General features: G+C 40.1%; 1 protein-coding gene across 7 annotated transcripts in view; it reads right to left on the bottom strand.

Annotated features, from left to right (window-relative positions):
• Positions 1-26,401, bottom strand: part of eif4ba (eukaryotic translation initiation factor 4Ba) — a 36,909-nt gene that overhangs the window by 4,040 nt on the left and 6,468 nt on the right. Inside the window, exons 2-15 of one of the 7 annotated variants that reach the window (XM_078431527.1) lie at positions 20,421-20,558; positions 15,561-15,766; positions 14,697-14,813; positions 14,326-14,380; positions 13,608-13,742; positions 12,397-12,495; positions 10,858-11,043; positions 9,219-9,462; positions 6,261-6,379; positions 4,748-4,777; positions 3,604-3,853; positions 2,115-2,152; positions 581-704; positions 65-134 (exon numbers count right to left, since the gene is read on the bottom strand). In XM_078431527.1, the coding sequence (XP_078287653.1) occupies positions 65-134; positions 581-704; positions 2,115-2,152; positions 3,604-3,853; positions 4,748-4,777; positions 6,261-6,379; positions 9,219-9,462; positions 10,858-11,043; positions 12,397-12,495; positions 13,608-13,742; positions 14,326-14,380; positions 14,697-14,813; positions 15,561-15,766; positions 20,421-20,558 (1,811 nt within the window). The remainder of the gene's footprint in view (positions 1-64; positions 135-580; positions 705-2,114; positions 2,153-3,603; positions 3,854-4,747; positions 4,778-6,260; positions 6,380-9,218; positions 9,463-10,857; positions 11,044-12,396; positions 12,496-13,607; positions 13,743-14,325; positions 14,381-14,696; positions 14,814-15,560; positions 15,767-20,420; positions 20,559-26,401) is intronic. The other 6 variants (XM_078431528.1, XM_078431534.1, XM_078431529.1 and 3 more) reach the window with 6 other exon arrangements.

Here is a 26,401-nt window from a genome sequence, read left to right as displayed (position 1 = left end):
CTAGAGTTTGTTTCTACACTGCAGACAATGCTTTTGCAATGAAAACACCACTTCTACGACTTACAGGAGTGGGCAATTCTTCGTATTTCTTTGGCTCAGTTATAGGTTTTGAATCACGGCCCTTTTTGTCTTTCCTGTGCAAGAAAAGCAAACATTATGTATCGATCCTGCATTAGAAAAACATAATGTGCATTGCAAAAGACATGATTTGATGTCGAGAATATTAACTGACCTGCCGATGCACCATGTGGACATGAGGCATCATGAGTACAGATTAGAATTTGGCAATGTTCGTTATTTCTACCAGTCAGTTACATGATGCCAGGGAGTATGTATGAGGACCACCACCAATCGCACTGGTATCATAATGACAGACTAAACCACAGACACTACAAGACATCTTGATAATAGCAATATCAAATTTCACAAACTAATACAATTCCTTCAAATGTTTAGCTCTGGGGAAATGTGGTGCAGAACTACACCTGGAAACATGAGCGAAATCTTTTGACTCGACAGCGAGAAAATACCAACTATGGAAACTGAACATTGGAAACACAGAAGCTATGAAAGGACAGACCTGTCTGGTTCCTTCCTTCGGTCCTTGTTTATGCCATCATTCTGTCCCCGGCTCACAGCATTGTTGGCCCCACCACGTTCTATGGGTGAAGTTTTCTCTAGTACTTCATTTTCTTCTTTATCATCTAAAATTTTAAAAATGCCTATTAAAAATCAAATTCCGTTTCATCAGTCTAATCAGCAATTTAGGAATGATTTGAAAACGTAGTTGATTGCATTAAACATTCTGCCCACAAAACCCAAATTCATACACACGTCTTGCTTTCTAGCAGCTGGTGTCCATTTGCCAAGATCTTTGAAAAGCAAATCCATCCCATCCAGAGTGGAACTGGAAAATGTTTGCAAGTGCTTTCTCATAGATAATCAACTACTCACTTTATTTTCCCATTGAGGCCAATGCAGGTCAGCCTGTTAGAATAGGCTATGGATTCCAATGCCACTCCAGTATCTTTACATTAGTGGAAACACATGGTCTATACCCCTTATAAAATTACACTTACTAACTACACTAACACATGTTGTCACTGTTTCTCCTCAAATTGCAGCAAAATGGCTTCAAGACCCGTTTTCACTGTCTCGGCACAGCTACTATTTATCAGGACTTATTAACACACCCGGCCTGATTGCCCAGTGCTTGCCTGCAAACAAAAAGCACAGTTGGTTTTAACAGAACTACAATGATGGATTTCCCACTCATGTTCTTTACCCCACAGTAGGCAAGAGACACTCAAGATTCAGGTTCCATAAAAGAAATATAAAGCAATGATAATTGTAAGTATTCAAAAATGATCCATAGTATTTAGAAGTTACCAATAATTCAAAACTAGGTATAATGACCACCTCGGCATCATGTTCATAGTTCCTAGAAACTGGAATAGCTGAGTAACCTTTAAACAAGGGCACATTCAGGAATCATTGTTAGCTAAGAATTGCTTGAAATCCTCATTTATGCAGTCCAGAGAAACTAGGCATTAATATCTGCCTTCTTCAACCAGAGGGTGGTGAATCTGTGGAATTCATTGCCACAGATGGTTGTGGAGGCCAAGACATTGAGTATTTTTAAAGTGGAGGTTGACAGGTTCTTGATTAGTAAGGGTACCAAAGGATACGAGGGGAAGACAGGAGAATGCGGTTGAGAGGGAAAGATAGATCAGCCAGATCGAATAGTAGAGACTTGATGGGCCAAATGACCTAATTCTGCTCCTAGAACCTATGGTCTTCCCCCCCATAATTGAAGCATATAAAGAAACATTGCTTTCTGACAGAAGTATCATACCATCCAAACCATTTCATGCTACTATGTTTTGCTCTTTGCGTGGACTCCCCAAATTTACCACAAGAATAATTTAAACAATCCCCAAAGTGTGAAATTGCATGACAAAGAGGTAGGAGGAACACACAAAATAATGATATAAATCGATCTATTAGGAAGAACCTAATTTTTAAACTAGGAACAAAAAAACTGTTCTCATGATTAGATGGCAGGTACACTATTATTCTACCATTCCCTACTAAATGGTGCTTCGTTTCCATACCTGGAGGAGGAACTGGTCCAGCTTTGCCACTTGGTGACCTGTAGAGAAGACAGATGATGGTACATTGTAAATTTGTGTGTTAGTTTTAACAAACACAAAATCAGCAATGAACTGTTTGCTGCTGGGTAAAGATCAAATTAGAATGGAAGTTACAAAAATGGATGTTACTTCCTTCACTGGTACCATAATTATTTGAACATACCCAGGCCTCTGAGCAACATTTTGGGCAGAGCAGCCGTTTCTCTACCCACATCCACCCTCCCCACGACAACTTTCAACACGAGACATGCAAAATTAGATGACAACTCCAAAAACGTACTCTTTTTAAATGTGGTACCAGTTTATTCAGGAAACATCATCCTTTATGATGCTAAATGCCACAATGTTGCACTGCAATTTTCATGGCCAAAATAAAACAAAATAAATTATTCTGCCCAGTTTCTCTCGCCTGAAGTCACAGATTTAAAGGTACACAATTCTATTGCTGCTAGCAGCGCGTATACCTCTCAATAGACAATAGACAATAGGTGCAGGAGTAGGCCATTCAGCCCTTCGAGCCAGCACCGCCATTCAATGCGATCATGGCTGATCACTATCAATCAGTACCCCGTTCCTGCTTTCTCCCCATACCCCCTCACTCCGCTATCCTTAAGAGCTCTATCCAGCTCTCTCTTGAAAGCATCCAACGAACTGGCCTCCACTGCCTTCTGAGGCAGAGAATTCCACACCTTCACCACCCTCTGACTGAAAAAGTTCTTCCTCATCTCCGTTCTAAATGGCCTACCCCTTATTCTCAAACTGTGGCCCCTTGTTCTGGACTCCCCCAACATTTGGAACATGTTATCTGCCTCTAATGTGTCCAATCCCCTAATTATCTTATATGTTTCAATAAGATCCCCCCTCATCCTTCTAAATTCCAGTGTATACAAGCCCAATCGCTCCAGCCTTTCAACATACGACAGTCCCGCCATTCCGGGAATTAATCTAGTGAACCTACGCTGCACGCCCTCCATAGCAAGAATATCCTTCCTCAAATTTGGAGACCAAAACTGCACACAGTACTCCAGGTGCGGTCTCACCAGGGCCCGGTACAACTGTAGAAGGACCTCTTTGCTCCTATACTCAACTCCTCTTGTTACGAAGGCCAACATTCCATTGGCTTTCTTCACTGCCTGCTGAACCTGCATGCTTCCTTTCATTGACTGATGCACTAGGACACCCAGATCTCGTTGAACTCCCCCTCCTCCTAACTTGACACCATTCAGATAATAATCTGCCTTTCTATTCTTACTTCCAAAGTGAATAACCTCACACTTATCTACATTAAACTGCATCTGCCATGTATCCGCCCACTCACACAACCTAAGCAACTTTTCATGTGTAAGCACAATGGTATCTTTAATTGGTGAGCCAGTGGATGAATTAGACAATCTCAATTAGCATGCAAGATTCCAGGAGTTAGATTTGTTCTAGAAATTGCAACCTATACCTGAGTGATTTATTTGATGATGCACTAGTCGGGGAAAGAGGCAGTGTGGCCTCTGACTCGGTGTTCTGGGTACTACTGGAGCCTCCAGCCGTTCGCTTCGTCCAGGCATTTTCTTTAGGTGGAGGGGCAGGTACAACCTTAAGTCGGAGCTGGTCTGGCTTCGCAGATTTGGACACTGGTGACTGTGGCTCCTCCTCTTTGCTGAACACTTCATTATCCAAGGATTTTTCACTCTCTCTCCTGACTGTAGCTTGAGATGAGAAGATAGAAAATTAGTTGCTCTTGGAGGGGAAAAGCAGCTCTTTCAGATCCAAAATAAAACACATTTAAAACAAATATTAACTGGACACAAGACTTTTGAACTCTGCAGACGATGGCACAGTGGTGCAGCAATAGAGTTGCTGCCTTACAGCGCCAGTGACCAGGGTTCGATCCTGACTACGGGTGCTGTCTGTACAAAGTTTGTATGTTCTCCCTGTGACCATGTGGGTTTTCTCCGGGTGCTCCGGTTTCCTCCCACATCCCAAAGACGCGCGATTTTGTAGGTTAATTGGCTTCTGTAAATTGTCCCTAGTGTGTAGGATAGAACTAGTGTACGGGTGATCGCTGGTTGGCGCGGACTTGGTGGGCCAACGAGCATTTTTCCATGCTGCATCTCTAAACAAAACAACACGATTGTTGCTGCACGTGAATGCCGTTAATTTTTTTCCATATTTACTGGAATCGCATATTATTCCACAAGCTACAATTGTTGCAACCATTGATAATCAATCTCTGGCTCACAATATGAATTGAGACTAAATGAGCATGATTGTGACAATAGTAAGCAACAAATCAGAAAAATACACTATTTCTGTCCAGTAACCAGGAAATTAATTAAGGACTTTGACCATCGCATTCTAGGAGGGAGAACCCCCATCTCGAACCCTACATTTCTCCTCATCAGGAGAATTCCTTTCTTATCAACATCATGGAAAATTAAATCTATGCTGCAATGACCCAGTGAAATAATCTTCCAGGCACCATCTTATGCTCAGCAACAAACTGTTTTATTTACATTTCTATCCAACTAAAACGCATGGTAATCTTCATATGGAGCTGGAATGGGTTCTCCTTAAAATTGTGACAACAGCCAAAGCTTTACCTATGTGGCTTTGCAACTGTATTCTTCTATCTTTGAAGTCCCAAAACAATTAGGAAGCATGGACAAAAAAACAACAGAGGGTCAGTTTCAGCTTCAGATAGCACAATGCTGACATTAGTTTACAACAAAGTCAATTATCCTGTGTAGATCACACAAGTCATTTAACAAAGTGCCAGAACTTTGTTTAATAAAATAGAGTCATTGCTTCAGTGGTTTCAGGCTCTGTCTATTCGTGTAAAATAACCAAATTTCCAAATACAGTTTAACAGCTTTTTGCAATGTTAAACTGACAACCTTAAATGAAAATAACACCTGCAACATTCAGCAGGTCAGGTGGCATCTGTAGAAAGAGGAACAGATTTAACGTTTAAGGTCCAAGACCCTTTGTCAGAACTGGTAAAGATAAAACATGTAAAAGCTGTGAAATGCAGTTCAGAGGGGTAGAATCAAAAGCAAAGGGAGAAAGCTATGCATGGTCAACGGATGAGGCAGTGTCTGTAGAGAGGAGGGAAAAAAAGTTAATATATGTGGATGACCTACAGAAGAACTGTACAGTTCTAACACAGATCACGGGAGTCATCGGAAATTGTTGAATTTGATAACAGTCCCGATTCTGCATTACTTGAACATGTGGTGATTCTCACTCTTGGAAGATTAGAAACCACTTGCAGCCAGGTTCTTGCTAGAACAGGCAGGTTGGTCTCCTACCCCCAGAGTGCACTCTGTGCAGCACTTATTACAACCTCCATTCTTGGTCAGTACGTTTATGGACCCCCCCCCCCCCCCCCCCAACTCCTTTGTGGTAGCCGATGTGTGAATGGCTGCAATAGATTGTGCCTTGGAGAGCCAACACCTTTCTTTCTAAGACCAGCATGCAGCATAGTGTTAGAAACTGCCTTCAGCAGGAACTTGGTCTGGTAGGGAACTGTGCAAGTCCCGTTTCAATGCCTGGTTCCGGGTGTTAATTACGTTGCAAACATCTTTACGTGCAATTATGCAATATTTTGCCGTGGATCTGATTGGGAATCAGCCAAAACGTGGCTCAGATTTCATACAATAATTGAAGTGTGAAAACAAATTTCTGGGAATTATATTTAAATGATCAGACACTCTCCTTTGGGATCTTAAGCATGGACAATTCACCTTCAGAATTATAACTGGCAAACCACCTTTGCACCTTGTCAAGGACCTTCACATCCTTTCAGTGTGGTGATCAGAACTGGACTCAATATTCCAGTTGTGGCTTAAGCAGAGATTTATAAACATTCAAGTTAACTTCGCATCTATTGGTCCAAGATCCTATTTGCTTTACAAACTCCTCTCAACCATACTTCAAATGGACCAGGCCATTTACCCGTCCAATATTCAAATCATTTATATATTTTTAAAAATCAGCCGCATAGCGCTTTACATCTGCTAATCTTCATAGCTCTTCAAAAAGCTTATAAAAAAACAATGACTCTCACAAAGTTTATCCATAAAATCTTAATAGGCAGCGTAAAGAAAAGGTTACCTCGACCTGCAGGGGCACTGGTTTCAGTTGGCTGTGATGAGTCTCTATCAGGCCTTGTACGCTCCACCTGATCCTCACTGCGCCAGCTTGGATGCCTACATTGAACCAAGGGATAATCACTAAATGGCATCAAAATGAATAATGTGCCAATTAAGAGGGAAAAAAAATACAAGAAAAAAAATTGGTTAATATTCAAGTCGGGCTAGATAATTTTACAAAAATACAACAGTGCAGCACAAGAATAGGCCCTTCGGCCCACAATGTCTGTGATAAACATGATGCTAAGACCAACTCTTATCTGCCTGCACGTAATCCATATCCCTCCACAAACCTATCCAAAAGCCTCTTAAATGCCACTATCGTATCTGCCTCCATTACCACCCCTGGCAGCGCGTTCCAGGCACCCACCACCCTCTGTGTAAAAAAAAAAAACTTGCTCCACACATTCTCCTTTAAACTTTGTCCCTCTCACCTGACGGTTATGCTCTCTAGTATTTGATCTTTCTATCCCGGGAGAAAGGTTGTGACTGCCCACCCTACCTATGCCTCACAATTGTATATAATATTGTGGTAGTATAAAGGCAAAGCCACCAATGCACCTCAATTATTTGGCATTTGCACACACACATATATAGCTTCAGAATGAAATTCGAGTTTGGTCAGAAATCTGGAGTGCTTTCCCACACAATTAAGTTGAAATTGTTTAACTTGATGAGAATTTCAGCTTTTTATAAATTAGTCTCACTGTAAAAGATCCTGAAAATCTCAATATACAAGCCCGAGTGTATAAAGCCATAATTACACCTTCTGGCTCTTAAAACCACGAATAACAGTATGAATTTTTGAATATTTAAATATATACCATGTACAGTGACATTAAATTTATGATTACTTTCATTTCTACCCCAATTTTTTTTAAATCTGCAGTTCCTCTGCAGATGTAACATTATATTCCTGTTTATTTTCTCTTTTGCACTACCTGGTGCACTTATGGTATGATTTGACCCATAGCAAGCAAATGGTGGATTTTCATTTCATCTCAGTACACGTGACAATAATACAGCAATGTACATTTGCTGTGTTTAAGCACATGTTCCATGATTTAGTATTTAAATTCAAATGTTTAACCTAAACATTTAAGGAATGTTTCCTGGTTTGTGAGATAATTCATTAACTGCCTTGTCATTAGGCACTTCTTTTGCATGAAATAATTTTTTATACATCTGCCTAATCCTTTTACCAATTGAATTCAATCTATGACCCGTATCATTGACATCTTCAAAAAAAATTCAACATTTGACAAACATACTTGTTCTGAAGCCACTCCAACATTTACATATTATTTAGCAAATCCTTTCCAGTCAACCCCAGTCAATTTTTTTATTGAAGAATTTAATCAATAAAAAAAATGTGTGGATAAATGTTTACATGGGATACGGGCCAAATTTGTGGATAAAGGTTTACAGGGATATAGGCCAAATGCGGAAAAAGTGGGACTAACTTAGATGAGGCAGCTTGGTTGACATGGACAAGTTGGGCTGAAGGGTCTGTAAGACTACGACTCCAAAAACTGACAGATGCTCTACGTAGTTTAAATAAGAGGAACAAAAAAGTTCTCATTACAAAAACTTCAAAATAGCGCATGAGGCCAAAGAAGAGTAACTCATGAACAAGGCACTGAATTATTGTATATGTCTCAAAGTGTCATCTTTCTAAATGCAAATTAAAATTGAAACTTTGTATCGCTAAAATGAAATTTGTAAAGTTAGGTACAAGTTCGTTTCAGAGGTTTAGTTCATTTTTGGTTTATTTGATTATTATACGTGTACCGAGGTGAAAAGCCTTTGCTAATCTTGTCAAAGGAAAGACTATACACAGATACAATCAAGTTGTCTACAGTAGACGGATACAGAATAAAAGATACAACATTCAGTGCAAGTTACTGAGGGGCAATACACAAAACCTACAGGCTCACAGATGTAACTTTTCACTAGGAGGGCTGTGCTATTTACACCTTCTAAATGTAGATCATTCAAAAATAAAAGGATAAAATTAGGTTACTGTGCATGCCACCACAGATAGCATGCCACCACAGATAGCATGCCACCACAGATAGCATGCCACCACAGATAGCATGCCACCACAGATAGCATGTCAAAATCAGTGAAGGGAAGCAGTGTATAACACACTGAAGGTTTAAAGAAAACCACAAATGAGAGTAAATTAGTGTGCTGTCAGTACAACTCCTGGCAATGAACACCGATATTTATTAGGTGGTTGCCTCAATAACAAAGAACATGTGCAAGCATTGTTGTCAAGAGCTTGTGAATCATAGGCGGTGTTCCAACAAACCAATACTCCAAAGATCTTGAACTACAAATGCTGCAATTAAGTTTCACAAGATGTAAACATCATCAGTTTAGATTTCACTACACCACCTTTAAAGTGACATCAAGTGTTTTCCTTTGTGGGGAGTTTAGTTTAGAGATACAGCGTGGAAACAGGCCCTTCGGCCCACCGAGTCCGCGCCGACCCCAGCACATAAACACTATCCGACACATACTAGGGACAATTTACAATTTTACCTAAGCCAATTAACCTACAAACCTGTACGTCTTTGGAGAGTGGGAGGATACCAAAGATCTTGGAGAAAACCCACGCAGGTCACAGGGAGAACGTATAAACTCCGTACAGACAAGCACCCGTAGTCAGGATTGAACCCGGGTCACTGGTGCTGTAAGGCAGCTCAGCCACTGTGCCGCCAAGATGAGCATCAATGTTTTAGGGTGGAATATAGCAGCTTTACTCAAAGTAGACAGCTGTGTTGGATTTCAGCATTATAACCAACCGTTCTGCCACTTCTGGACCTCAACATTTCTGATTTTAAAAGCCCACACATTCATTCTTCCATCCAATTATCTAATCAGCTTCCTTTACCCTGGGAAAAAAAGAGCTTACCTTTCCCGTGGTTGTTTAACCCCTTTAATCCCTCTTTCTTGATCATCTATTTGCCTCAGATACTTTTCCTGCTCTTTCTTCAATCTCTCTTCAACCTCACGTTCTTTAGCTGTTGTATCTACTGGCTTGGCAGCACCAAAAATGGAGGCTGATCTTCCAGAGGACACTGCAGGAGGAGCTCGTACAACCTCTTCATTTGGAATGCTGCGAGGTTTCAGGTTCAATTTAGGTCTCTGCACAGATCCTAGGGGGACAATTTCATCAATTGTTTAAAAATGTCACATAATCTCACATGTCACATAAGCAGTGAAGAAAGCCAATGGAATGTTGGCCTTCATAACAAGAGGAGTTGAGTATAGGAGCAAAGAGGTCCTTCTGCAGTTGTACCGGGCCCTAGTGAGACCGCACCTGGAGTACTGTGTGCAGTTTTGGTCTCCAAATTTGAGGAAGGATATTCTTGCTATTGAGGGCATGCGGCGTAGGTTTACAAGGTTAATTCCCGGATTGGCGGGACTATCATATGTTGAAAGACTGGAGCGACTACGCTTGTATACACTGGAATTTAGAAGGATGAGAGGAGATCTTATCGAAACGTATATTAAGGGGTTGGACACGTTAGAGGCAGGAAACATGTTCTGGACTCCCCCAACATTGGGAACAAGGGGCCACAGTTTAAGAATAAGGGGTAGGCCATTTAGAACTGAGATGAGGAAAAACTTTTTCAGTCAGAGAGCTGTGAATCTGTGGAATTCTCTGCCTCAGAAGGCAGTGGAGGCCAATTCTCTGAATTCATTCAAGAGAGAGCTAGATAGAGCTCTTAAGGATAGCGGAGTCAGGGGGTATGGGGAGAAGGTAGGAACAGGGTACTGATTGAGAATGATCAGCCATGATCACATTGAATGGCGGTGCTGGCTCGAAGGGCCGAATGGCTTCCTCCTGCACCTATTGTCTGTCTATTGTAATCTCAAACTTATTCAGAGTATTGGTGCACCAGGCCCCAAATCAGGAGCATCCGAACTGTTTACATTTCTTTAAAAAAATCGTCTGCCTAATAACGTTATTCAAAAGTATCAGGATTTACTTGCAATTTCTACACATCAGGAAATTGAGAATCCGCTAACTGGGGACAAAGCAGTATGTTGTTTATTTCAGGAAACCAAAAAGGGTTATTGTGCGTGCTCAAAATCAGTGTGGCAGCAAAACGCTTTAGCATAGTGACTTTCAGCAATGTAACAATCTTACATGTACAATGCCCTTGAAATATAGTGTCTTCACCAAGATAATTCCCAAGTTCCTGAAATGATAACTTACTGCTCCATGGTTAGAGACTACTGTTCTTACTGTTGCCAAAGCAAATGGAAAATGCAAAATATTCCTCCACACACTCTGCACCATCACTCCCAGCAGAACAGGCTATAGGAATTACTTCAGCATAGATCCAAAAATCATGAGTTAATTTTAGTCAGCATTGAAGGATGCAGAAATGAATGAGAAAGACTTGCATTTGTGCTATAACAGATTTCATGTTAACGTTAGTTCAAATATTAAAATGGTACTTGAAATGCAATGCAATGCAAGCTTTTACAATGGTCTCAATTTTTTTCTTGATGATATTTATTTGGTGATAAAAGTGTGTTACCTCTATCTTCCTGTCTCGTTTCATCTCTTGTGCCAAAATCACTTCTCCTGTCATCTCTTCTCTCAAAGCGGTCAAATCCATCATTGAAGCGGTCGCTGTAACGATCACCACCACCCCGAAAGTCATCACTCCTCTTGTCATCAAAATTGTCTCGTCTGAATCCAGTGCCAAATGCACGCCGGCTGCCTAAAACGACAATTTGCTCCACTAAAACATATTTCCTTAGAATGAAGATCGACAGAAAACGCTGGAGTAACTCAGTGGGTCAGGCAGCACCTCTGGAGAAAAGGATTAGGTGACATTTTGGGTCAAGACCTCTCTTCAGACTGAGGGTCAGGCAAGGTGGAAACTAGAGGTGTGAAAAAGTACAAAACAAATCAGAGCCGACACCAATGACTCAGGAAAGGTGGAGCCCACAATGGTCCATTGTTGGCTGTGGACGAGGTGATAACGACAGGATAGGAACAGTGAAACTAGCAAGATGACTCGGGTGGGGGAAGGGACAGAGAGAAAGGGAATGCAAGTATAATTATTAAGCACTTTTACAACTATCAAAATTTACACAATCTACCTCACGTGCAATATTATTGGCCAATTTTTCAAAACAATTATTCACCTTTATAAAGGCCTAGTAGATGTAGAAAGCTAGTTTATTGTGGTTGCATGGAAACAGGCTCTCCAACCCAATTCGTTCATACTGACCATGATGTCTAAGTCTGAAGAAGAGTCTCAACCCGAAACGTCACCCATTCCTTCTCTCCCGAGATGCTGCCTGACCCGCTGAGTTACTCCAGCATTTTGTGATACCTATGATGTCTAAGCAAGCTATTGCCTGTGTTTTGCTCGTATCCCTCTAAACCTTTTCTATCCATTTACCTGTCCAAATGTCTTTTAAACATTGTAATTGTACCAGCTCTACAGCTTCCCCTGGCAGCCCAATCCAGATGGAGACCATCCTGTATGGGGAAAAAATGCCCCTCAGCTCCCTTTTAAATCTTTTCCCCCTCACCTTAAATTTATGCCCTCTAGTTAGACTGCCCTATCCTGGGAAAAAGACCTTATGCACACCCCTCATGATTTTACATACTTCTACAAGGTCACCCATCAGCCTTCTATGCCCCTGGAAAAAAAGTACCAGCCGATCTAGCCTCTTTACAACTCAAGCCCTCCGGCCCCAGTAACAGCCTAGTGAATCTTTTCTGCAACTTTACCCACTTTTTAACAGCTGGGGGATTCTACTACATCGTTATTTCTGGTGATAATAATCTAATAGATAATAATGCTAAATGGATGAGCAGAGTCGTAACTTAATGTGCATATGAGGTCCAATTTTATCTCTATATATTCCAAATAGTTTTCTATTTGTGACAGTGTAAGTAGTATCATTCCAATAGATTCAATTGAATACCTTTTATTGAGACACAAAATCAAAGCTAATCGTTTTCTCAAAACAATTTCATTGCAACACGTGCAATGGCTCACAATAGAGATGTGTGGGTGCTTTACTGTTAACGATGCAGTTTAGGTCAACTCACTCACCTCTGTCAAAGCCACGGTCCCTGAAGCTATCATCCCTGAATCTATCCCCATCCCGCCGGGGACCATCCCGGTCACGACTTTCATAACGGTCCCTCGTTCCTGGAAAACCAAAAGCCGTCTTAACTGAATGGCACAAAATGCAACAGAGTAAGCTGGAAGCACCAGACACATAGTTAGTGAGCAGAAGTCAACTCTGCTCTGCTTCCAATGTTATGATAGTGGCATTTAAGAAATGCCACGATATGATAGTGGCCTTTAAGAGACTTTTAGATAAGCACATGGATATGCAGGATTTGAATTCTGTGCAGGCAGATAAGAGTTGGCCTTGGCATCATGACATTGTGGGCCCAAGGACCTATTCCTGTGCTATACTGTTTTATATTATGTTCTTATGTTAGTGACAAGAGAGAGAGAAAAAAAGTCAAGTACTCTGGGCTGTTCCTGTCATGAGAGGCACCATGGTTTTGCAAGTACAGTATAGCCAAACAATTAAAAATGGAATAGACAACAAATAGGGTTAGTGGGTTTTAAAGGGAAAAAAATCCAGCTGTGTGAAGCATGCACATTACCTACACTATTCAAAATATTGTCAACCTGCGTTGACAATCTTTTTAAAAGAAATATTTACTGATTTTCTTGGGGGAAGTGATAACACTGATCAATCAAGACAAGAGATGTTCCTGCCACAAAGACAGGAAGAGCTAGTTTCACAAATAAATACTCCCAGAGTGATGTGCCTATTACTATGTGCCTGCTCTAACTTGGGGTGGACCAATATTGTCTTGCAACAGGATTGTCAATTCCTAATGCATTGTGCACAATGGGACTATGGTTTGTTGGAGTCTCACTCACATGTGAAACTCCCCTCCTTTTGCATAGTAACCAGCATCTGCAGTTCTGTGTTTCTGGAAGAGTAGAAAGGGGGACCATTCTGCATATGGATGGTTAGAAACAAAATGCTAGAAAATTCTTCAACAGCCTGAAGAAAGGTCCCGACCCAAAACGTCACCTGTCCATTTTCTCCAGAGATGCTGCCTGACCCACTGAATTACTTCAGCATTTTGTGTCTATCTTTGGTATAAATCAGTATCTGCCATTCCTTTTTACTGCAAATGGATTGACTGGATTCATGTCCAACAAAACAACAGATGAAAGGGTAGCTTATTGAACTGTTGCATCAGCTCGTGATGTTTATTATCGGATGAACTCACTGTCCCCAAACGAATCCTCCATCCTTCTTGCCGGAACATCATCATTAGTATTAGATGTTGGCCGAGCCCTCCAGTCAGTCTCCATCTCAGCATCGCGAACTCTGTCCCGATCTCCTCCCCTGCCCGCCTCCCTTTCTGAATTGAAAGCAGAGATAAGGAAACGTCAAGCCCCTCTGTAATTCTCAGGAAGAACTTTACCAACATTTCATTATTCACTGATTCAGTGAGCCGTGAAGTACAAACATTTCTAGGTCAGTCTTTAGTCCACTGGTCAAGGTCAAAGGAAAAGTACATTATCCAGGCTAGTTACCAAGCTCAATGAGAAATCGCTCAAAGCTGGGTTTCATAGACTAATTACTACCAAACAATTTTAGTTCAAAAGAATATGCATTAGAAAATGTGATCTGCTGTATGGAAATACCGGGGGGGAAATAATGGCAAAAAAAAATCAATGGCAAGTCATTTAAGATAGTTATTTTGGAATAATTAAATTTACTTTAAAATCTCAACAAAAACCATGAAGCATACATCAAAAGCAGCAACAACAAAATTACTACATAACCAACCTGAAGGCTGGTTGAATCCAGTATTTAAATTGAACTACAAATTGTAAGATTAATCTCTTGTTGGTACTTGCAACCTTTATACAACTGAGAACATATTTCCCCACAGAACACCTGAGCAGGTAGCAAACCATTACAATACAAAAACACCACACCTTTTTCCTGAGCTTGATCAGCAATATCCACCCTGATTCTTCGGTTCTGCAACATCTAAAGCAAGAATGAAAAGTAATACAAAACGCATGAATATTACAAGGTATCACAGCCAGTATCTCCCATTACAAATATACACAAGAGCTACAAATCTTGTACAATTTCAGAACCATTTTGAACGAAGGAATATTACATTAAAAAATGCGAGGGGAAGAAAGAACATGGTATCTGAGTAGCAATAATATTGGATCAAGAAACTTGGAGGATAATGCATTTAATATTATCAGGATTCTTTAGGAAAAATTGATTCTTAAACAGCTTGCTATTGTAACAAAAATATTACGCATTAAAGTGTTCAACACATTTACTGTACCTCTTCATTGAGACTCAAAGCATTCATCAGCGATTCCACATCATCAAACTCAGCATAACCAAATCCCTTCAATCTGTCCTGGTTGGTAGACTCCCTCGGCAAACGCACAGCACTGATCTTTAGAAAGCCCAAAACATCACAGAAAATTATACATCCATCTTACTTCACAACACAAAGCTGCAGATCGCATTAGATGGAATACTCTTCATTGAATGAATCTATCAAACTATTTGTCCTCGTCCTTTCCCCTGGAAAGTGTGCTCTCTCCAGGGATTGGGACAAAGGCCAATAACTTCCCTTCATACTGAGAAAGTACAAAGACACAAGGTACAAAGACACTAGACACAAGCACCATCCCGAATTTCTGCTTGGCTGCTCTACCGCCACCATGTGCCTTTGAGTTCCTCCTGTTGCAAAGAAGCACAACATATCCTGTGGATCAATATTTTGTTTATTTTATTGTCTGGTTCCCATTTTTCACCCTTGCACACCTTTGTTTTCTCCTCCCCTTCTCTTCCTCTAATCTTGTTTACTATTAACCTGTCATCGGAACTGGGGAAAGTTATCGGCCCAAAACACTTTCTCTCTGGAAATGTGAGCCAACTCCAGTTATTCTAAGTGTTTAAAAAAAAAATCATATTGCTAGAAACCTTGGAAGGATCGTTTAATCTACTGGATACAATCTCAGAATAGAAAGACAAAATGACAATTATCGTGCAGATTAATAGTAAACAAAACAGGGGGGTGAGGGTCAGTCGTCTATCAAATGTCCTGCACTGCAATGAAGCCAGACAGCAGTAACCCTCGATTTATGAGTGTTATCTTCAGTATTCATTAAATGCCACATTGCCCTCATTTACTTACATTCATTCCATGAAAGAACTTGCGGATAGACTCGTCGGACACATCATAAGGCAAATTGCCTAGAAAAGCTGTGTACGGTGGCTGCTTCGGAATACGGTTCATATCAACATCTGGTGCTCGAGCTGCTCGAGGTGCAGTTGGCAGTAATGCCCGGTTAATGGCAGGCTTGTAAGCATCGTCATCAATACCAGGCCAAGCAGTGGAAACTAGCAAAATGAATAATGGAAACATTGATTAAAAATAAGAGGTCCCTCCAAAAATATATATTTTTTTAAAAGGACAGCAGGTGGAATATTTCTGATTATTACATTTTTTCGGCATCAAAATGCACATAAAACTCAACACCATAGGTTCAGATGGAGGGCATGGAGTGGGGAAGGTATAAGCAGTGGCAGTCACAATTAAGAGCAATATTTATAACCACCACAGAAACTTGGGAAATAATGTAGATTAAAGATTAAGAGCAAATCATTTTTGTAACCACACAATTGAAACACTTTCAAGAATTAATGTTTTTTTAAAAATTAATTCAACAACTTTTCATGAATAATTTTGAAAGAATATAGCCAATGATTTGCCAATTGGATATTTCCTCATGTTAATAGATAGATGTTCTGGGCTTTCTGGGCTAAATATATTAATTTTCATTAGCTGCTTGCCTGCCTGATCAGTTCTCATCTTTACACGCTCCAGCCTTTTATTTTAACAGATCAGTCTTCAGCCTGCATTTATCACTTTTTGATTATTAACTACAAGGCCAACCAGATGAAGGGTCAACTTTCCAGGCTGAGGTGATCAAATCATGAAGGATGAACATTTCCCACAATCCCATTCCAACACTTCGCCAACATCTGCTCTGATCACACCGTGAAAATGTATACATTACAAATCATAATTCTTTAAAACGCTCTCTCTTTTAAAATTGGAGAATAGATGGTGAAACAAGATGCTGTGTTGACAATTCCACCTATCTTAGAAGACTACATTGCATCTCTTAAACGTTAAATTGTAATTTGCCAAAGCATTTTATGAAATTTAAAAAAAATTCTACATCCCCATTTGATTTAGATTGCAGATTTTAACAGACTCTAGCTGTTTCTCCAGTTATTTGCTTGCAGCCTGAAGGTTTGCTCCACCACCCACAAATTAAATTGCCACGCTATACATGCAAATGCACTGCCACCATCCTTTAAAACAAAGGAAGTTCAAAGGATATGGGCACTTCAACAGGGTGTGTTCATTGCTCTCAAGGTGAATGGGTCCACGCAACTTTTGAAAACACTGTTTTTCAAATTGCTTCAGATTAATGGCATGCAAGGAAATTATTTGAACCCAATTATGTTCAAATATGTTTCAATTAACAACATGCACAACCGCAAGCAAATCTGATTTGAAAATGTCTCCAGTTTCAACACGTAAAAAAATAAAATAGTAGATACATCCAGGTCTCTATAGTGCTAAAGAATGCATAAACCTGGTAAATGCACAAACTACATCAGTAGATTCTCCATGCTGCCTTTGCCAAACAGAAGTGGGGAGTCTACTCAGTATTTGTGGGCAAACTGAGATTAGGTTACAATGCAAGGAAAGCATAGACTTTTCACGGAGGAAGAAGTTGCATAAACAAAATAATCAGTGCCATTTATTTTACCTTCTCCAACTCTTTGGTGGGTTGATTTTTACCACACCTTCCATACACGTGCACAAATGACTTGCTGACCTTTTTTTTGCTTTGGAGTTGCTGTGCGAGTATCAGCTTGCTTTGCTGATACTCAATTTAGCAATATGAAACAATGGTCATTTGTGACAAAGTGCAGCAGACTCCTGAATTGTTTCATCACAGTGCTGCTACAACAGGCAATTTTCATTGTTTGCCTGCAACAAACTTTCAAGAAGCAATTGGCAATTTGCAAATTGTTATTCCTTTATTCACAAATTCATTAGATATATAAACAAATGGGCAAAAAACGTTAACGATTTGAATGGTAGCTTATTCCATTCACCAGATTCCTGGCACAGGGAAACAACCGTCTTACAGGCAGACTCGTCCGATGCTCTGGTGTTTAGAAGAATGAGGTGATTTCATCAAAATGTACCAAATTCTTCTGCAGCTTGGCTGGGCAAGTGCAGGAATGATGCTTTCCCTAGCTGCCTAGTCCATTAAGGACAGAGATGAGAAGAAATTTCTGCACCCCAGAAGACAGTGAAATGTTGAAATTCTCTACCCAAGAGGGCTGTGGAGACTCAGCTGCTGCGTAGATTCAAAACAAAAGCAATAGTCTTTTGGACACAATGGAAATCTAAGGATATGTGGTTGGTGTAGGAGCGTGACGCTGAGGTAAATAATTTGCAATGATCTTCCTGAATGGCAGAGGAGACATGAGGAGCTAAGGAACCGACAGCTGCTTCTAAGATGTATATTCCAGCTCAGAGAAGCACCTAAAGGTTTCTCAAACAATCACAACCTATTATATGCTGTGCTTCTGCCAGTTGGCTGAGCTCCACTTTTCAGCTTCCAAATTAATCCAACGACAGAGAACACCCAAACCCCACGTGCACATCACTGACTGATGCAACTCTTGACCAGCTACGGCAGTCACCTGGAATAATGGACCTGGAATTTATGGGGTGAATTGAATTGAATAAATTTTATTAGCCAAGTATGTATACATACAGGGAATTTGCCTTGGTGCTTTGCTCCCCTCTGTCAAGGTATTTGACAGAACAGCAGAGTTAATTGACAATGAACCAGACTGATGGAATATGCATTAACCTCTGGGAGTTCTCAGACCATCTGCCCGTGTTTACCGTTCATACTGTTTTTCCTGGATTGCCTGCAAACCCAGTAAACACCAAAATCAGTTTACGAGATGGGACCTTTGTTGCAATTGCTCTAATTAGGTGCCACCTAATTAGAAAGAAATTGCAGGTACGAACGTATAAAATGGATGACAGTAACTTGCCACTTGCATTTAAGCTAATGAAGTGCACAAGGGCTTTACATCATACTAAGTAGTGTTTGGAGTGAAACAAGGTCCCCAGCATAATTAGTTGTTTTTTTTAAGTAAGGGGAGGAACCAAGGAGCTTAATTTGGAGTGTAATTCAAGGCAGGAGAACTCTGACCGATGGAATGCTAGTCCTGTGTAACGTGGGATGTCGGGGACTCTTCTAGGTCCATGGGAACCACGTGTGAATAAAGTGTATCCGGCTGCTGCTATTGGTTAAGCATGTCAGAGTTGGAGATGCAGACGGACTCACCATGGAGCATCCCAAATGCTGAGATGTAGATGGTTAATCCACTGTAACACAGTCATCAATGCAGGTGGTGGAGTAGTGATAAAATAAGTGGAGATGCGAGAGCCAATCTAGGCTCAGGAGTCCATTTTGAAGGTTAAAAACGAACAACTAGCAGTGCATAGATTCCCAAACAGTAGCCAATTGAAAGAAAATGTACAAAAAAAACCCAGGAAATAATTATGGAAGACTTTAATCTTCGTGTTGATTAGGTTAATTAATTTGGAAACAGTAACTATGAGAATAAATTCAGAATGCATGCAAGATTGTTTCCGAGATCAATATGTTGCAGAACCAACTGGGGAAACAGGCTCTTGCCTGGCAAAGCATAATGGCAAAGCATAATGAGGCAGGTTAAATGAATTTCAGGATTACAAGATCCCTCAAGAAAGTAGTCATCACTGTATAATGGATTTTGCATTCCATATGAGAAGGGGGGGGGGGGGCTGGAGGACTTGGGCAAGAAGCAACCGAGGTTAACTTATGAAAGGTATTAGAGGGTTATGAGGATAGGGTTGGCTAAATAGAGGCATCCAGTGGCAGCATTGCAAGGTCACTCACGACAGGCAGCAAAACAAAACAATCCCAGTAAAGAGGCAAGACTCCAAGGGAGCAATGAAGCAACCATGGCTAACCAAGGAAGTGACAGGGCATAAAAATAAAAGAGATAACAAAACAAAAAGGTAATGGCAGACCCCAAGATTGAATTCTGGATCCAGCAATGGAAGACCAAAAAAAGGAAAATAAATTGAGGACAAACGAGTAAGGAATATATAAAACAGACAGTCAGAGTGTCTCCAGTGCAAAAAGGAAGACAGAAATGTACGTGAACATTTCTCTCTGCCTCCCTCCACAGAGGATGAGTGGCGAAAGAGTTTTCGGGAACAAGGAAACTATAGAGGAGTTAAACAGATACTTTGCACCAATTTTTAATGGTACAGGATACTATAAACTTTTCATTAATACTAAATAAAGCTGGAGGAATTTAATACCATCACTAGAGAATAGGTACCAGGCAAACTAATGGGCTAAATGCTGATAAGTCTTCTGGCTCGGATAGCTGGCATCCTCAGATCCTAAAGGAAGTGGGGGACTTTATTAATGCATCCAACCATCAAGCCAATTCCGTATCCAATTAGCTGCCACTCCCTGGATCCCATGTGACCCATCTAACATCCCAGAATAGTCTACCATGAAAAACCTTAAAAGTTTTGTTAAAAGTCAATATAGACTATGTCTACTGCCCTACCCTCGTTGACCTCCTTGGTTACTTCAAAAAACTCAAATTCATGAGACAAGATTTCCCACACACAAAGTATTCCAAAAGGTGCTGTGAACTGCAGAGCAATTTCCAGCAAGCAATTAATTGATGGAAGTATTGTATATTAAAGGCTACAAACACAAAGGATGTCAGGGGTTATGGGACGAAGGCAGAAGAATGGTGTGGAAGGGAAAGATAGATCAGCCATGATTGAATGGCGGAGTAGACTTGATGGGCCGAGTGACCTAATTCTATTCCTAGAATTTACAAAATTAATCTGTTAATCGCTAACATATCATCTTACCTTCATTATCCAAATCATCTGTCTCATCTGCCCAGCTGACTGGCTTTGAGGGAATGTAGACTGGGGTATTCCCTCCGCCATCCTCTGCCAGAAAGTCGGTCAGGGTCAAAGTCTTTCCCTTTTTCTGCTTCTTCTTCCCTAGATACAGGAGACAGAATTACAAAACAAAAATTGAAAACTCACTTGCAACATTAATATGTGGCATCAAGGAAACATTATTTTCCTGCTCGGGTACCTGGGTTGACATTTTGATTGCCTCCTCCACTCCCAAAAAACACATCTGGATGTACACATGTTCCCTGGAGCAGGTTCACACCGAGAAAATCTCAATCCTTAAGAGCTGCTCTTTGGATAATTGGCCAAACTGACATTCCCTTGAAAATTTACTTTTCTCTGCCATTGAGGTTACAGGCAGTTTTTTTTTTGTTACAGAGCTTTTGTACTGCAAATTTCTACAAAGATAAAGACAGAACCAGCAAAGGTGGCAGAACAAGAGACAGAAAATGTAAACAGTCTCCATTACAAAAGGCAATCATGAAAAATATCCAAAAGGCAGTTCTGAAAACAAGAATCAATTCCGCACCTACTCCCCATTTCTCGGGGGGGAAGCTCATATAGGCCAGTTTAAAGAGGCTTATAAAGATGAAGAAACTTCAGTATAAAGCCACCATGAAACTAAAAGACCAAAGTCAGGGAGATCCAACAATGAAAAATTGGCATGGCACACACCAAATCTACAGAGCGCAAGTGTACAGCTTGGTGCTTTGCTGTACTACCACATTGGAGAATATACAGAAAAATTGTAGATACATGATGTCAATTTTCCTCCTTTGTGCATCAGTAGACCCACTGTAACTTGCTCAAGTGATAAGCTTTGGGTGCTTAGTCTTCCAAGATGCAGGATCTTAAACTCCTATCATATGCTGTTCCAAAAATCACAATGCCTTGTGCTATTTTAGTCATGTATTGCTCCTCCCCAATTTAGGAATGGCCGGCTTATGTCAGCCCATACACATGGGACTCGGCGGGGTGGATTTGACAACTGCTGTGGGTCTGCAAACACCTTCTGCTGTGTGGGAACATGGTTCACAGACGCATTTCTGACCCATGAACTGTTCGGGTTGTGAACAGTTCACAGGAACAGAACCCTGCCGTAACCTAGGATGGACCTGTAAACACTCTGGTAGGAAAACAGAATCTCGAATATCAGAGTTAGGAGTCCAACGTCAATGTAAAGGCAAGCATATGCAAACTGAACGAGAACCAAACTTTAATAGAGATTAAGAATGAGAATTTCAGTCATCAAGACATATCCAGCTTACATGCAAACTTCACATTAAATGAAAGACGACAGTGTACCATAATGAAATAGTGTTCAGGAAATAGATTCATGATTGAGTAAGTTTTTATTTTAAAATAAAGGGCAGGAATTGAAGAATGAACAAACCTGGTCCAAAGCAGTTCTGCTGCAAAAAAAAGAGCTCAAAGTACAAGTAGTTTGCAACTGAGGTAATCAAACTAAAGATGAAAAAAATCTTAAGTAGACAGGCACTCACTTCAATTATTCTAAATGAGTACATTTTATGCCTACTACAAGCAAATGATTATGCATATTTGCTTTAATAATGTCACAACCAGCACTACCTTTTCAAACAAGTTTATTAAACAGCTGGCCGTATCACGCAACAACAAATAATTGCAGTTCCAAATTGATCAACAGACACGCAAAATCACTCTTTCGTGAAAGAAGGTAGCTTGGGTAGGCCAAAACGACCAATTTATCTGCAGTTATAAAAACTTGCCACTCATTATAGTCAACTGCTCACATTAAGCATTCACTGTTACAGTAAACCAAGACTCAAGAATACAATGCAAGTTACGAGATGGCAAATATAAGTCACATTGGGACCAGTGCCCCATGTTTCAGTCCTTTCTGGGACCACAGCCTGCCAGATAACAAACCTGCTGGGTCACATTTCCCAAGAGCGGCCACTGACCCTTACGGTAACGTTTTAAAACAATTCACCACAAACTGCAAATCAACTCTTGGGGAGTTGCAAATAGGAAACATTTGTATAGAATTTACTGCTTCAGCTTCAAACAAAAGGTGGAGGTTCCTCTCTCCTTTATATTGGAGTATTATTATGCTCAAGTTCTTTCCTATTATTTTTGGATTTTGATAGGGACACATTTAACTGTGCTCTCATAATTCTAGTTGGAATAACATTCTGCACAGCAGTCAAGAGTTTCATATAGACCAAATAGCTAAAGCACAAAATGAATGCCACTTGAGTCCAGTGAGGAGCATTCTCACTCGAGTCCCGAGGTTGTGGGTTCAAGTGCATTCTGTAGCCAACACAAAGATCCAAGTTGACACTCCAGCACAAGGCCAGACAAGAGCCACACTGTCAGAGGGGACCAGTTTTTGGGAGCAGATACTAAGCCAATCTTCACATCTGCTGACTTAAGTAGATGTTATAGGTCCCATTGCATTATTTCAAAACAGCAGGGGAATTTTCTCCAGACTTGGCCACTATTTATCCCTTAATAAGCATCAATAAAGGGGGTGGGGGTGTCATTATTGTTCAGCTGTTGCAGCATCATGCTGTTTGCAAACTAGCTGCTGCATCATGCGTATCACAACAGTGACTGCACTTCAGTTAAGTATTTAATTGACTGGAAAGGTGCATTGGGACTTCCAGATCATAAAGCTACTGTATAAATGGAAGTTTATTTTGAAAAAGGTACATTAAAACCCATATCTGGACTAGTTTACCCAATGCACAAACTTCAAAATTCTCAACCCTCTCATGTCTTCCCTTCTCACTTGCCTCCTCCAGGAAGCTGCGTGTTGACTTGTCTCTTGCACAAACCTAATGTTCTTTTCCTCACAATCGGCAGATGTAAGACAAGCACACGGATCACTAAATCCTGCTAGTTTCCTCTCCTCGAAAGTTGTACTTTAACTCCAAATCTCTCACTCTTTGGATCGGTATCCCAGTTTTGATTGAGGACATTTTTTCTAGTGCTCGGAACATTTTCTAACATTGAAGGTGCAATCCACGTGCAATAAATATTACATTCATAATGTTTTGCAGGGGCATGGTGTCGCACTATAGGTTCAACCCACTGATATTGCTTTCATAAAACCTTGTTAGCCCGTTTTAAATTTCTTATTGTATATTACACATCTTCAAGCTTTAATTTCAGTGAATTGCTAATTTAAATGAAAAAGAAAATAGATGTATCAAGCTGCAAAATTAGTGGAACGTGGCATTTTATTCGATGAGGAAACAGTATTGTAAAGCTCTGCTGAACCAGCAGACATCTATGTACATATTCATCCAACCCGTCTACAGAAATATTTGCTTTTATCTGCTTAGAACATTATAGCACAGGAACAGGCCCTTCTACATATAAAACTTAGTTTATTAATTCTGACTTGCTTTCTAATTTTTGAGTAGCCTTGTAGAACGTGACAGTTTTACCCTTAGAGCTCCCTATTTGCTTTGACTTTGGAAATTGCCCTGGAATAAGCACTCATGATATAAAAGGGCACGTTACAATGGGAATTCAACGGAATCAGCATTTTTATTATTATAAGAGATATTTCTGAACAGCTTTTTAGTTGGGAAATTAGCTAGGAATCAAACATCTCTGGTCAATATTTGTCTTCACATCACTCCAGATACAAAACCCGCCATTTTACCAATAATATGCGGCAAAAAAATACTTGTCTAATTGTTAAAAATAACAAGTTTTTTGAAAGATTTGAATTTGTAAGGAACAAACTATCTTGCTGACAAAATGCCATTACAGAAATGATTCCCAGCACAAATGTATTGAATAACGTAATTGCTTGTAGTTTAGTCAAGGTGCCCCAGTTCAACATACAACTCTTTGAAACAATAACGAATTAGTTAAATCCTATCAATTAAATAATTCATCCGATTAATTAAATGATAATTAACTAATAGGAACCAAATATTGATATTGTTATGGCATTTGAAATTGTTTTACAAGTGAAGAGTTCCAATATATATTTGGTTATTCTAACATAATCATCTGGATTTAATAGTGTCTGCTTCCTGCTTTCACCAAAATAAGATTGTCCATTATACAGATTCCTACTGCACAAAGCAAAGTAGTGAAATGGAAACAAAATTGATTCACTTCATTGATCTCATACAGTTCAAAAGTCACCTACTTTAGCCATTCAAATTAATTTCCAAAAAGATAAAGTTCACGAAGACCAAATTTTGAATAGCTGAAAACTGCAATAAACACGTGGCATAGAATAAATGAGATCTTCCCATGCTTAAAAAATTAATACAGCTAAACCACAGAAATGTTGCACACTTAAGACATAACATTTGAAAACTTAAACACATAACAATATTTTTTGGTGGAAGTGGTGTGTAATTGTGTACAAAAAACAATGGTTAGGAATGAAAGGTTACAACTTGTACAACAGCAAGGACAGGCACAAAGGCTGCAGGACGTTCAGGCAAGATAAACTAATCCAAGGTGATATCCAGAAGGCAGCATCATTTCATTGATCAGAATTGTTTCAATGTTGACACAGGACAATGTTATGAATTATTAGCACATTTTATATTCATGATTAGTGCACCACGACTTACGAATTTAAAGTGGAGTAGGAGGCTGCTTGGCCCTCAACCCTATGCCATTTAATCAGCCCACTGCATTCTGATGTACCTATACAATCTTTCACCCTCTTACTCATCAAATATCAATGTACCCCTGCTTTAAAAAAATATTCAAAGACTGCTTCCACAGCCCTTTAGGAACAGGTCACCAGCTGCAGTAACATTCATGAGAAACAGGAAATTATTTTTCTTCTGGTGGACTGCTGGAGTAATCTTACTGTTGAGCTCATGCTCAACTTTAGCCTACATTCAAGTTTAGTACTAGGAATCTGTGGAACACATTAAAACAAGGCTCACTGTTTCTTCGATGCTAAAAAGGACAAGTTGCACAAAGTTTGGCAGAAGATTACACTTATACTTGGATTCTTTTGAATTAACAACTTAAAATGTTACAAAACATAACACAGCCATCGTTTTTAAAGTATAAAACACCAACTACAAATATTTGTAGGAGTAGATATTGTCCAAAACCTCCCCAAATCTATTGTCAACGTTCTACTGCAGGGAAGAAAACTGCAGATGCTGGTTTAAAGAGAAGGAATGGATGATGTTTCGGGTCGAGACCTTTCTTCAGTCTGAAAAAGGGTCTCGACCCAAAACGTCACCCATTCCTTCTCTCCAGAGATGCTGCCTGACCCGCTGAGTTACTCCAGCATTTTGTGTCTACCTTCTACTGCAGGGGTCTCTCACTGTGGTCGCCCAGTGTTACATCACACATTTGTGACACGACACTGGTTAACTTCACAAAATGTCTGCTCCCTGATTTTCTCCAACAAACAGTAGTTTTAAACTATGACAAACCAACTGGGTCAGCAGTCACTGTGACCACGGTACTCAGAATGTGCTCCCCTTTTTCAAGGAAAAAAAACAAATACTGACTGGGTGACTGCTATGTGGAGCACCAGTGTTCAGCAAACATGGCTGACCCCAAGCTCCCTTTTGCCTGCCAGTTCAATTCTCCTGCCCATTCTAATCTGTCTGTGACCTGCATTGTTGAAATGAGGCACATAAGAAAACACAAGCTTCAGCACATTGCAGCCATTGGACTCAATATTGAATTTGAAAACTTCAGGTAACTTGCTCTCTCTCTATTTACATCAGAACTGCCCTGTTCTGCTATAGGTTATCCAACTGCAATAATGGCTGTTATCCACTCTCCGTTAGCACCACCTGGTCTGCTTCATGTTCCGTACACCTCCACCTTTATGTTCTCCAATTGCCCTCATCTCATATCTTTTAAATTTTCTCGGTTCATTTTATATCTACTTTCTCTCATTAACGCATCAATGAACAATTTCAAGAGTTTATCCA

This window comes from Rhinoraja longicauda, chromosome 42, assembly GCF_053455715.1.
Source record: "Rhinoraja longicauda isolate Sanriku21f chromosome 42, sRhiLon1.1, whole genome shotgun sequence".
NCBI lineage: Eukaryota > Metazoa > Chordata > Chondrichthyes > Rajiformes > Arhynchobatidae > Rhinoraja > Rhinoraja longicauda.
Note: the sequence above shows the minus strand (reverse complement) of the source record. Positions and strands in the feature narration are given on the sequence as shown.